We start from the raw sequence: 13,603 nt of genomic DNA, 5'->3' as shown, positions 1-13,603 counted from the left end.
ATATCGGGCTGAAATTTGTCATGCAGGTAGATGTCATAACGTAGGCGTCCCCTAAGAAAGGATTTTAGAAAATTCATCCCCCAAGGGGATCAAATAGGGGATGAAAGTTTGTACCATGAAAATTTATCTTTTCCACGCAGGCGAAGCTGCGGGCAACAGCTAGTAAACTATAAAGTACTTGAAAGAAAATATCGAGTCGATAGTATTAAAGTTATAATTTCCTTCAACATTGACCAAAAAATTACAACAATACACATTATGCTAATACAATAAAGTCTAAAATCGCATAACGCCCAAAACAACCGAACTTCCAGAGCTTATAAAGTCGAAATTCGTTTAACAGCCGCAAGAAGTGCAGTGGTTTACGACAACACAATTTGAATGTTACCACTAAAAGAATAAGGTGTAAAATTGGTTGTGCTAGTGACGCATGCGCTGTTCGCGGATCGATGGAACGTTGACCTAATTGTGACTACACACTTGGCGTCACGTGTGCGCCCCGTCTAGACAAGGCTGAGGAAGCGTTAGTGGTCACTGAAGACAGACATGCATACTAACCGAAATTTTATATGATGATAAAAGAGAAAAATTCCTGGGATATTAAAAATGTATTATTGTAATATTAATATGAGAATTGGAAGGATCGTTATTTGATGAACTCAAACGGATGGAAGAATTGAGATGACAAGTGTGTACCTAGATAAAATTTTCAAATTAAGTAGTTAGTTTTGAAACACAGCTCTTAAAAGACTAACATACTTATACAAAGTCTGCTAGTAGCCCGATTTAAACCACGTGAAAGCAGGCAGAAATAAAAACAAACAAATGGTTTCATTTACCTTGCTTTTTACCAAAATACTCCATATTCATTGTGAATCATAAAACACATGCGAACATTTGTAAAAATTGTATGTAAGCTGAAAACGAATATGATCTACAAATTAGAGATATCGTAGGAACGGAGTTGTAAGAAATAACTGTAAAAGTAAACACATTAATTTTGTCTTACAGACTTGAGTCATTCGGTTTGGTTTTAGGTAGGGGACCAAAATTAATTAATGACTTTTTATCGAAATATTGCTTTTTTTGGGATTTACAAAGAATTATTATTCGTAAATGCCAATAAAAGCACTATTAAGAATATAACAAAAATCGCTCATTTACCTTATACCAAGTCTTACCAAGGCTTATACTAAGTCACCCCATATTAAATTAGCATCATGAATCCATAGACGATGCAACACTCATGACGATGTATGCAGGTGACGTTTCCATTCATTAGGTGACGCATCGTGTAATTTCAGGTTACATGTTTCCTGCGTATTGTAGATATTGGGTCGCGCGTGGGTATGAACTTCTTGATTGGGTCGTTTATAATTATTGATAACTATAAAACTAATTTTAAGTTAATAAGGGAAGTTCACAAAATAAATCAACATATAAATTGGTAATATAAACATAATACCTATAAAAATCAAAATTTTTGTTTATTGCTTGTACCTAATTGACTAGGTACTGCTACTATTACTTCCCAGATGCAACGAATTGTTCTAACATGAAAACTTATTTATTGAAATCTTATCTGAAAAATCGACTCTAACACATCTGTGATCGTTTAAGGTCGATTCACACATATCAGTGAGCCCACAGTTCCGGCACAGTACCTACCGCATCAGTGATAACTGATAATTAATTATTCTTTCAAACATTCTCTATGCTGTTGTAAATGACGATTGATCCATTTTCATTCATTTCGAATTACCAGAAATACATATAGTATCGTACGCCATGTGCAAAATAAACCTTGATATTGATATTGTAATGTTGCATTACAACTGGCTTGCATCCAACGTCATTCAATGGATGAAAAACTTCGAAATCGGGAGAAAATTCACGAAATTTCGCCATCTTGCTATCTTTTGTATATTTAAATAAAACATTGGCTAGACATGAATAAACGTTATTAGAAAAATAAGTATGTATTGCACTTTACATCAAAGGTTTGGATTTTTTTATCATTTATGGAATACTTAGACAGACGTTTATCATAACCTAAGATGATATTATTCTAATAAAGTCCATATTGTTTCTCCCTGTAGATAGCAACAATTCTCCCGAATTTTGTATTTTACATTATGTAGGTAAATAATCTATGATATAACATTCTAAATCTACGTTCTAAACACAGGTTCTAAATGTAATATTAACTATAGAAATGTCAGAAGAAATGAAAAATTTAGTAGGTATCAATTTTTAATTTACCGAGTTTTACAGAAAATAATTCTTAAATTTATTGTATTTTACAGGAAATAATTGCATTTTAAAATTGATTTCGTAAAATAAAACAATATTCACAAACTCGGCTTCATCATTGGCATGTGACTCATAGCAATGAAATACAAGCATCCAAAATTTTGGTCGATTATTAAATTCCAGATGTAGGAATGAAAATGCCAAGCTTCATTTGCTTGGTAAAAAGAATCAAACTCGAACATTTATTTATTCAATTAAACTTCATCTAGAAGCACTTTTGAATCGTCATTACTCATTACATACATATTAAAACATTTGTCAACGAATCAATTTGTTATGATAAAACAAATCATACTTTGTTGGTACCTACTTTGAAATTATATGTTATAACTAGCTTTCCGCCTGCGGCTTCGCCCGCGTTTTCAAAAAAAAACCCGCATAGTTCCCGTTCCCGTGGGATTTCCGGGATAAAACCTAGCCTATGTCACTCAGAAATGATGTAGCTTTCCAACAGTGAAAGAATTTTTCAAATCTGCCAAGTAGTTTCGGAGCCTATTCAATTCATACAAACAAACAAACAAACAAAAAATCAAACCTTTCCTCTTTATAATATTTGTATAGATGTATAGATATGGGCGACGCTGATCGCTTACCATCAAGCGTCGCGTCTGCTCTGTTGCCTTCTCCTTCATAAAAAAAATATGGAAGATTAAATTCATTAAAAATAGAGAAATACGTAAATATGAAGAGAAGAAGAACAAGCAGTATCCTCTGATCGAGAATCGTTTAAGATAATTCGAGTACCTAGTTAAGTGGCATTACAGATCTTTCTAAAACATTAAACAACCAAGATTACAATAAAAGGTGAGACCGAATATATAGTATATTATGCAAAGCACAGCAAATTAAAAATTTCCCCAAGTAAGAGGACTTACAAGATACAATATCAATACTTACTATCTTTTATAGTGCCCAGTTGGCCGCCATGCTGGTCATATAATATTAAGAGTTAAGTACTTTTAGAAGGAATCCTTTTTTTAGAAGATCGATAACGTTTTGAACAAACTCTTGATCATGTTATCTCTTGGAGTCTAGACAGAACTATTATAGGCAACTATTAGGTAATCGAATGCACCTGTTTGAGACGGAAGTGTTTCGATTACTAAAACAAACATACACACAACAACCGTAAACTGCCGCCATAAAAACCATGAAACCACTTGTATCTGCTTTTAAATCCGTGACTAACTGAAAGACGGACTGTCAATTCCTACCTACTCACTTTTAAAAGAAGCAAATACACTGACTTTTTGACATAGGTCATAGGTATTCATACAATGCTAAGAACAGGTAATTTGAATAAACCATTTGCTCCTGAAACAGTGTTTTCGTAGTTCAAAAACCTTGCATTCATCTTTTAGTATGATTTATGTCAATAAAGATTTTTCATAAAAAACCTGTGCGAAACTTTCGTCATTTTTACATAACTTGCACCTACCCTTCGTCGACGGAGGCCGTACCGCTGCCGCCTAAAGTGGTCCATTCTCAAAGCCTTCGTCATAATGTCCACATAACACACACACACTTAGCACACTACAGCATTTCACACGTCCGGCGCGCGCGCAGAATCGCGGCCACTCGCTCCGTTCCCGAAATAGTCGACTCGTATCTAAATCTGACGGTGGGATTATAACAGTGGACACATACATTGGTGGTTGGACTAATTGATAATGCAATCAAGGATTCGTTTAATTAATTGATACTACTAATTGTTGAACCAATATACAAATAAGAGACTAACCAAACGGAGATTTATTAGTGTAATTTCACGTAGTTGCGCGGCTAGTGGGGTCATAAATCATAATGTACTTCTACTGTTATTCATCAAATATCATCTATATAACTTATCTACTATAATCTGTATTATCATCACTTTCCTTGATCTGAATTCAGAATCGCTAGCCGCTAGGACACTTGCACTGTTATTCTTGCATATCTTCATTGAAAGTTACGCGTAGAATTGTAAATAACTACCCCATATCCTTGCTATACTTAGTACCTTCTACTTCTACCAATACAAATACGATAAACGGAAAGGTCATTGTTAGTCCAGAAAGTATACAGATTCAGGTAGGTACGGGTACCTAAAGTAACTTTTCTTGCTATTAAATGATAGAATATCTGTTTTTTTTTATTTAGAATAATAACAAATTATTTGAAGCCCTAGCCCAAGCAAGCAATAACATGTCCGCTTTACGTAGGTACCAGTATTTTCAGAATACTGAAAACTTGATATAAATCAGCAATGGATTGCTTACATTTCGAAAATATCGCGTATCAGATCGGTGCCAGTACTTCGGCCTCTGTATTTAGAAATTGTTTTTGCATTTTCACTCTTAGGTAAATAAATAATATGGTACATTTTTTATTTTATTCCTAACACCTTACGTTTTGCCAAATCGATGGCTTCCGTCTAGCCTGACATTGATCTGAAAGGTCCATGTCAAATATGCCATAACTCTTGTACACTGTACTTAATTAAATGGTAATGAAAAGAAAGTCAAAAAATAAAGCAATAGAAAGTACGGTTCAAATATTTACCTACAGGAAAATTTTCTTGTTTAGGTAATAAATTAGGTAATTATTTTTAATAGCCACGGACTTTCAATGGCAATAAATAATTCGATTTTTACAAACAGCATATTACATTTTGATAATAACAAAAAAATAACGTGTGCTGCACCTAATAAGGCGTAAGTTAAAAATAATCTAATAAATTAATAATATTTGCCTTAAATTCATAAAGAAAACGAGGAGTGTCAACAGAAGTAAATTATAATAAATTGATCCAGCACGGAATAATTATTAATTAGTTAAATTATTAGACTTAATGACACAAGTTCGTATAGAAGTTTATGTGCGCGCCATCTATACAAACTTTGCGGTAGCCTATAGAATTTTTATAATAAGGTGGTGGTTTTGGTTATATAGGATGGCGCTAGATGGCGCTGAAATATAACAGTTAGTTTCATTATATAAAATAGATGTCATTAGTGTTAATGCTATTGTTTATTTTTTTTAATAATCTGATGATTATCATACGTACACAATAAGATGTTTTTAATCACAAAAATTTATCAAATCTTCTATTGCGTCAGGAGATATATTCGTATGTAATTTTATGATTTATATTGTGTACTTACATAGTCACCTGTCCACTTTGTTATTGCGTAGGAGATTATAAATAATAACTTTGTTTTTAAAGTCTACAATGACGATCACATTACAATAAATTATCTTAATAATGTACTTCTTAAATCTCGGTAGTTTAAACTGTCCGTCGGTACGAGCTTACACGTGTGCCTAGGTATTTGTTTATAACATTTTCGCGCTAAATTGTTAAACGGATTTGAATAAAGCTTTTTATAAATAAAAAATGATAAAATATTGAAAACAATGTTTAAATTGCTAGGGAATAATGTATCTGTAGAATATTGATGGGGTAAAATTAAAACGATGAAAATCACTACATAGCTGCATAGTATAAAACAAAGTCGTTTCTCTGTCCCTATGTCCCTTTGTATGCTTAAATCTTCAAAACTACGCAACGGATTTTGATGCGGTTTTTTTAATAGATAGAGTGATTCAAGAGGAAGGTTTTAGTATATAACTTTTTTGGTTTTAGATATAAAGCGGGCGAAGCCGCGGGCGGAAAGCTAGTCTGCAATATGTAGAGTCGCGCGGTAACGTGATTTAACTTAGCGGCTTGTATGCATAATTAGTAGGAACCTTATCTTTTGTGAATTCAATAAAATATTATTAAGAGGACTACAAGAGCTAGCTGAACTTGACTCGCGCAGTGAGTCGACGACGGTTGATGGAGATCACGATTTTAGATTTTAGACAAATTTTAGTCCTCTTGACACGTAGTATTTGTATTCTCTTTGCTCTTGACGGGTTTTGTTTTATTTCCCATACTTAATATTTACAAAAATTTACATTATCAATTATCAGTTTTAAAGTACCTAAGTAAAATGGGTTCTACAACAAAAACAAATAATTCTAACTATTTAATTAACTACATATTAAATATAAAACTACATCAAATCCATTATTCAACAATCGCTTACGACTTTTATTACCTCGCCATGTAACACGATTTTGTAGTATAAAAATAATCGTTCTTACAAATCCTGGCGACAGTTATGAATGAAATACCTCTCGTATATAACAAGGGGCCGGCAAACTTTGGCCAGTGTCCAAATCTATGTGCTCTGTTATTTCGTTTACCTAATTTTATAGAAATGTTACTGGAATTCTGGATTATGTTTGTTGATATATTTTATACCTACGTGACAAAATTGTTTTATTAAATAATTGGAATTTTCCTGTTCGGCTCAAAGAGACTGTGTACCACGGATAAAATTAAATGCTTAATTACTCCGTAACTCTACGTTCGATCTGAAGGTAGAGTAGCTGTAGTAGTAGGTAGTAGATGATTGTTACTAATTCCGAAATACGCTCCGCTTTTCAAAAATTATATTAAAAATAAAAAATAAATTGGATTTTTTTTTGTATAACAAAAGGGGACATTATTTGGCTTTCTTTCTTGGATAAAATGTCGCAAAAAGGTAATAGAGCCAACTGCAAAATGTCTTGGTATTTTTTTCGAACTTGTTTATGTCATTAATTCGAGTGTTTTAAAACTAGAGGCTCTATGGTTGAAAAAAGTCTTGAATTACAATTAATGAATGTACCTACCTACCCTATTACTAATAGTTAATACCATAGATAATATCCATACTAATATTATAAATGCGAAAGTAACTCTGTCTGTCTGTCTGTTACTCAATCACGCCTGAACTACTGAACCAATTTGCATGAAATTTGGTATAGATATATTTTGATACCCGAGAAAGGACATAGGATAGGTTTTATCCCGGAAATCCTACGGGAACGGGTTTTTCTCTGAAAACGCGGGCGAAGCCGCGGGCGGAAAGCTAGTACCTTATACTTTATCCAATAAACGTTAAACGAATTAGAGCTTTTGTATTCGATTAAATTAATTTTCAAATAATTTCACATTCTAGATCAGCATAATAATAGACGACAATAATGCGCCTGTGGAATCTTCTACAATGTAGGTAGATATTTATTATCAGCTTGTTTCATGTTTGCATTAGAAGGATAACTGTAAGGCAAATAATCTAACATTTAAAACAATCAACCAGGAAGTTTAATATTAAATTATGAAATACCCTAAGTGTAAAAGAAGGACACAGGGGGACTACAGGGTTCAGTTAATAAATTAGGGATCGATAATCGATTTATTTGGTGACAGATCTACATTCTGAGCACAGTGCTATTATTTAAGTAACAAAACTGTCATTATAAGAACGAAGTTTATATTCATGTAATGCAATATAATTTTATTGGTTATCGATCTCTTATTTTACACATATATTAACATTAATTTGATAATTCATACCTGGGTACAATTTTTGTTTATCTGAGTACGAAAATATTTCGTGGTGATAGATCTATTTATTAGGTGAGACAACTTGATGACAAATATAAATTTTGGTGATAGAAAATATAGTTCCCATTCATTATCCTCGCTCATCAATCATGAAACATAGGTATGTTGTTCTAAGCTACACGGAAGGATTTTTGAAATCTAGGTACCTAAATATGTTATAATTTTAGAGCATACGTGCTCTCGACTATATTAGGTATGTTGTTTAATAGGTATGTCTGTCACAATATGACGTTGTGTTTCATGCTAGGTATATTCACGAATTTATAGCGCAAATACCGTAAAACCATCTGAAAAGCAGTTTGTAAACTCGACACTTAATAAAAAGAACTTTTCTAAATACACCGTTAGAAGACCACTTGCATATAATGACTCCTGAAATAGATCTGTGTCGTTCACCCTGCGACAATTTCTATATCCGACTGCGATATAAACACTTACTTTTGATATCTCCCTACTGTGCACTACGAGTCAAAGAAATAATTGTTGAACCAATTTGGACTTTAATACAATTAATTAAGATTGGAAATAGATGGTGCAGGTAATGTATAAACGGATGGAAAATATTTTCGGAGTGTCATTACGTTAAACGCAAAAGAAAGTCCGTTTTAATGAGATTATTAACATCTAGGATTTACTGTGTGGCGTCTGTGTCGTTGATTTAAGATTTTGCTTTACATTTACTTTAAGTTCAAACCTAACTTCTTATGACTTTATGGGAAGATATGGCTTTCAGGTAAAACCTTGAGAGTTGTAGCTTTACGGTAAAATGGCTTTTCCCGAAAATAATTGCCAGGATTCAGGAAGAACAGTTTTAAAGAAGTTCAATACGCCCTTAATAAATAAATAGCTAACATAAATAATAACATAATAACATAATATAAATAAATAAATAACATAAATAAATAGTGATAAAAGAAGAATACTGATAGATGCAGGATTGGCACGATCCATTTTGTATTCCACAGTAATTTTACAATTACTGCAAGTGTAGTCTCGCATCTTTGGACTGTATGTTGATTGTGTTTTAATTTGAAAATTATTTATAAGGCAATTGATATTTTGCAAAAAAATGTTTCGCTATGAACTTGATGACAACCGCAATTGTTAGTTGTCTTCCAAGAAGCTTATATCTAATAGGTACCTACACTGGAGATTTCAGTATGGACATTAACTTGTAACAAGAAAATATGACGTTGAATGACGCCTGTATGTTTTTTATCCCTTTCACACCTAGGTAGTTAGTTAGGTATAGATGTCGTGGCCATATCGTAGATTTGCTCATTTCATGATATGATCGATCATTTCACGAAATGGTCGCATTTCATGAAATGGCCAACATAGTTTGATCAGATCGTTAAATCGTCAACGTTTCACGATTTGGTCATCCACATTTGGCCATATCGTATAAAATATAAAGAGTCCATAAAATAATAAAAAAATTCAGAATATTCTAAAAACTTGTTTAATGTCATTTAAGTTAGTGCCGCGGCAGCGGCCGGCGAATGCCAGAAGCGAATCGTTTTTGCAATAGAAAACAGTTAGGTTAGGTTAGGTTAGACTTTGATAAACAACGCACGAGCCGAGCGAGCAAAGCGAGCGTGCCGCGGCAGCGGCCGGCGAGTGCCAGAAGCGGATAGCTTTTTAAAAAACAAACAATTATAATAATATAGTAGGATATATAAATATATATCCTAAAAGAAAAAATGCGTCTTAAATTATTTTATTTAAGACGCATTTTTTCTTCAATACATATAAGATATCCACATTTTCCATAGTACTCGAACCTCTTCGTCGTAAATTCTTTGCTATGACTTTCTTCATATTGTTATTAAACGAATTATGAAGTTTTTAACTGCGAATAATTAAATTTTCGCCAGCGGCCGCCATCTTATCACATAAACACAGAGCTTGCAGCCAGAGGCGGCTCGCCCTAAGGAGCGCTGGTGCAGTGAACTCCCATAAATAATTATAATAAAATCATACTCCTTAATTTAATTATTAACATTAATTATAACTATTTAAAATCAATCGTAATCTTTAAAACTACTGTTAATACCAATGAATATATCCATCATTCCATCATCCCATACACCTGTATAATACCTACTGTATTATGTAACGCGCGAAGCGGTGCGCTCACGATTGCGCTCCAATGAAAAAAGATTTAGTACATTTCCTAATACGAAATCCAATAGGAGTGAAAGAGAGGGTTTTGCCAGAGCCCTGCGCGTGAAACAAAAGATTTTCTATGGAAAAGTAGCAAAATTCGGTGCGCCGCACCCGCAAACGTTGCCGGTTCGTTTTTACCGCCCGGCAGGACAGCGATTGCGACGTTGCCAGTTGCTACGTCTATAATATAAACAAACACTCGACTCTCGAGTCAACTTCAATGCACGCGCGCGATTCATGCAATTTTCTAATTAAAATTATAAAATACGTGTTGAAATAGCCTGTACTTATCAGTATTACTTGTGAGTGTTAAAATGAACAATAATTATAATGTGGCGTTCATTAAAAAGTGTGATAAAACGTTACAAATTCGGCTTGAATGTAAAGCTAAGGGACCGCCACGGCCTGAACTTGATCTTACGCAAAAATGTACGACAAAAACGAAAACATATACGCGTGTGTTTAAATCTGAACAATATTATGTAAAAAAAAACGTGGTTGTGTGGTTGTGATGAAAGCAACAACAGATATTTACGAATGTCTTGTCGCTTTAAGTAATAGATATTTTTGCACACCAAAAAGAAAGACGTATGTAGGTATTTCCTTTATAAGTAATTTTTTTGATAAATGTACTGCTTTACACCATGTATTTTCAGTGTTTTATTTCAAGTGAACACCCATAAAATTTTGTCACGAGCCGCCTCTGCTTGCAGCGCCTCTACCAATGATTAATGTAACTATTTTACGATAATATGATCAAATAATTTTGATCATTTCATGAAAAAACCGCGCGTTTAGTTGGCCATATCGTGAAACGATTTCTTATCATTGATCTGCTCAAACCACATCATGATGTGGCCAAACTAAATTGGCCATTTCACGAAATGCGACCATTTCGTGAAATGGCCAATCATTTCATGAAATGAGCAAATGTACGATATGGCCACGACATAGATATAAGCTTCTTGGTTGTCTTCCATAAGACATATTTTATAATTATGGACTACGTAATGTAATGCCTGTTAGAACCTTAAGATAAAATGTAAAAACACTATCCGAAAAAACATCGATTTTGTACTGTCTATGTAACGTATTATATGCAAGATAAGAAGATAGCGAATCTAAAAAGCTCCTCTACATATATAAATAAATACGAAATTTAATAAACGCTTTTGTAATTAGCAAGCTCTATACGCGACTATATTTTAAAACATATTAATCAAAATACAACCAAAATTCATACACATGGCTTGTGTTTACGGCAATTAACAAAATCACCACATAACAAAGTTTAAAATCAGAACACCGTTTGAATAACATAATCTGTGGCGCAATTTCTAATCTATGGTTTAGCCACTCCATGTAAGAAGTGGCGGGAACACGCTGCTATTTCCGTGGCTGCAATAACAGTACCATGGTATTTTTATTACTGGCGACCGTTTTATTTCAGTTACAATTTGACAAAATAAAAATAAGAGCCACGCGTGCCCGTAATGTGACACGGCGCTAGGGATGTACGGCGATTTCTCGATAGTTTCTTCATTTGAGGATCGTTTTTAGCTGAAGTACATTAAATTTTATGTTCATAATAAAATAATGTGTATAGTTCAGTTCAAAACAGACGTTATAGTTGCAATTTCTTATTAAAGCTTTAGCTGCAATGGTAAGCGTACCAGTGTAAGAAGTAAGTAATTCTTCGAGTTACGCATTATCAATTTTTATGGAATATGAACTCTAACAGGTACCTACTACTCTCTGATAACAATAATACTTTGTAAGGAATGCACAAAATTATTTCATATATTATGTCCTCAAACTCATCAAAGTATAAAATCTCTTAGAACATCATAACACAAACCAAAATCATCGTAAAATTATCTAAAACAATCGACAACCGCTACATCCCTAACTCCTCCATACTTCACACTCTACACATCCATTGCGCGCGCTCCACGCACTCTTCCAAACCTTCCTTAACACGTTCACTGCGGCACCTAAAATGCCAAACTTACCGTTGTTGCGGCATGTCTTCAATACTTCACATCGGCAAGTTCACCACTGTGCGTCATGAGCCATTTTTATCACATCGCACCTACTGACTTTGAAGGTTAATAATTTCATGAAATTTCAAGATATTTCAAATTTTTTTTTTCGGATAATTGTATATATAGTCTTATATATACCGCATAAATAGCTTTTAGTTTGACTCAATAGTTTAAAAGATATAAGGGAAAATGTAAACCCCTGATTTTGTGAAAAATTATTTGCCATCCCGCACTGCGTTGATACGGCATGTTTACAGTAATAGCGATGGGAAACACTGTAAAATAAAACATCGATATCGATATAAATCAATTTTGTATATTTCAGTCTGTTTGTTAACAGATAACGAGATCGTCGATACAAAAAAAAACACATTTAAAACAAGGTACTTGATAGAGTACTATCAGGAAATTGTTCAGTAACTTTTGTTTTAATTTGTTCAGTAACTTTTGTTTTAATGTTTTATATTATTTTCACAACTGTCATCACATTTTTGCATTTATGCTACGAAATAAAAGAAAGTAAAAAAACTAAAGCCTCTAAGGTATCATTGTCATTTAAAAATTTGATAACGACGCGTGCGGTCCTGGTACATCACTATGCGAGATTGACACGCGGCGCGCTCGCAGTACAGTGCGGCATGAGGTGCTTGTCCATGGCAAAATATTTGACATGCCGCACACAAAAGAAACGGTTTCTTTTCTATGCGTGTGTCCAATATTTTGCCATACGATTTTTAAACGAAATTGAGTCCTACTTCAAACTGTGATCACAAAAATATATTTGTCTCTTTTCTAGTCATTGATTAACATATAAAAAACCTCGCCGCACCACGGTGAAAACTGCGATTTTGGGCGCCGCACTGTGGTGTAGTCGCTGATGGCCCGATACTGGACATGCCGCAGTGAACGTGTTAACTAAACCATCAATGTACACCACAAGGAATAGACATTGGTGTTTTTAATGAGAGTGCGTTCACCTCTTACAGAATATTTAAAATAAAGTGCCTTTCGGGAAATAGGGACGCTTCCGTGTCACTTGGACGTAGAAGGGTATCGGGTATTTTGAGATTTGACTAATTAAGATGCTGTTTATCTTTCCGTTTCTTTCGATAAATGGAAAAGTGCGTGTTTCACATAAATCAATTTTGGTGGGTAGGGCGATATTTTGTGACTTTTACAAAAAGTAATCTATATGGACACCTATAGCATAGAACATTTGTTAATTATGGATGTGGAAACCAAATTTCAGTCAAATAATATGATTTGTTTGTTTTCCTAAGGCTTTTCAATACATATGAATATTCAAAAATAACAAATGTAACTACATAATTATGAATTTGCCATTCGTAGATATTCGAATATAACTACCTACTGCTGTTTTACACCAAATCCACTAAACCGATTTAGCTCATTTGATATACAGAAAGATTATACCTTGTAAAAACATAATACATATAACCCTATTATAGGCATATCTAAAACCATCGTAAAATAGGAGTGAAAGCAGGCTGAACTAACCTCCGTGAAAATAACCTACAGCTACGTATCGCCATGTAGAGCTTACTTACTAACACAACCACAAGAAAACTATTGTACA

At 33.7% G+C, this 13,603-nt stretch overlaps 1 protein-coding gene across 5 annotated transcripts in view; it reads right to left on the bottom strand.

Moving 5' to 3' along the window:
- The window catches only part of Ca-beta (Calcium channel protein beta subunit), a 43,037-nt gene extending 39,157 nt beyond the window's left edge, over window positions 1-3,880 (bottom strand). For all 5 annotated transcript variants that reach the window (XR_016457554.1, XR_016457555.1, XM_090110399.1 and 2 more), the window contains exon 1: window positions 3,752-3,880. Coding sequence is in view for 3 of the 5 variants with exons in the window: in XM_090110399.1 (XP_089966525.1) it covers window positions 3,752-3,814 (63 nt within the window). In the remaining 2 variants the exon portion in view is untranslated. The remainder of the gene's footprint in view (window positions 1-3,751) is intronic.
- Window positions 3,881-13,603: the final 9,723 nt, after the last annotated feature.

This window comes from Colias eurytheme, chromosome 2 (assembly GCF_061535395.1).
Source record: "Colias eurytheme isolate Ceu_HAF_F1 chromosome 2, ilColEury1 Martin Lab GWU primary, whole genome shotgun sequence".
NCBI lineage: Eukaryota > Metazoa > Arthropoda > Insecta > Lepidoptera > Pieridae > Colias > Colias eurytheme.
Note: the sequence above shows the minus strand (reverse complement) of the source record. Positions and strands in the feature narration are given on the sequence as shown.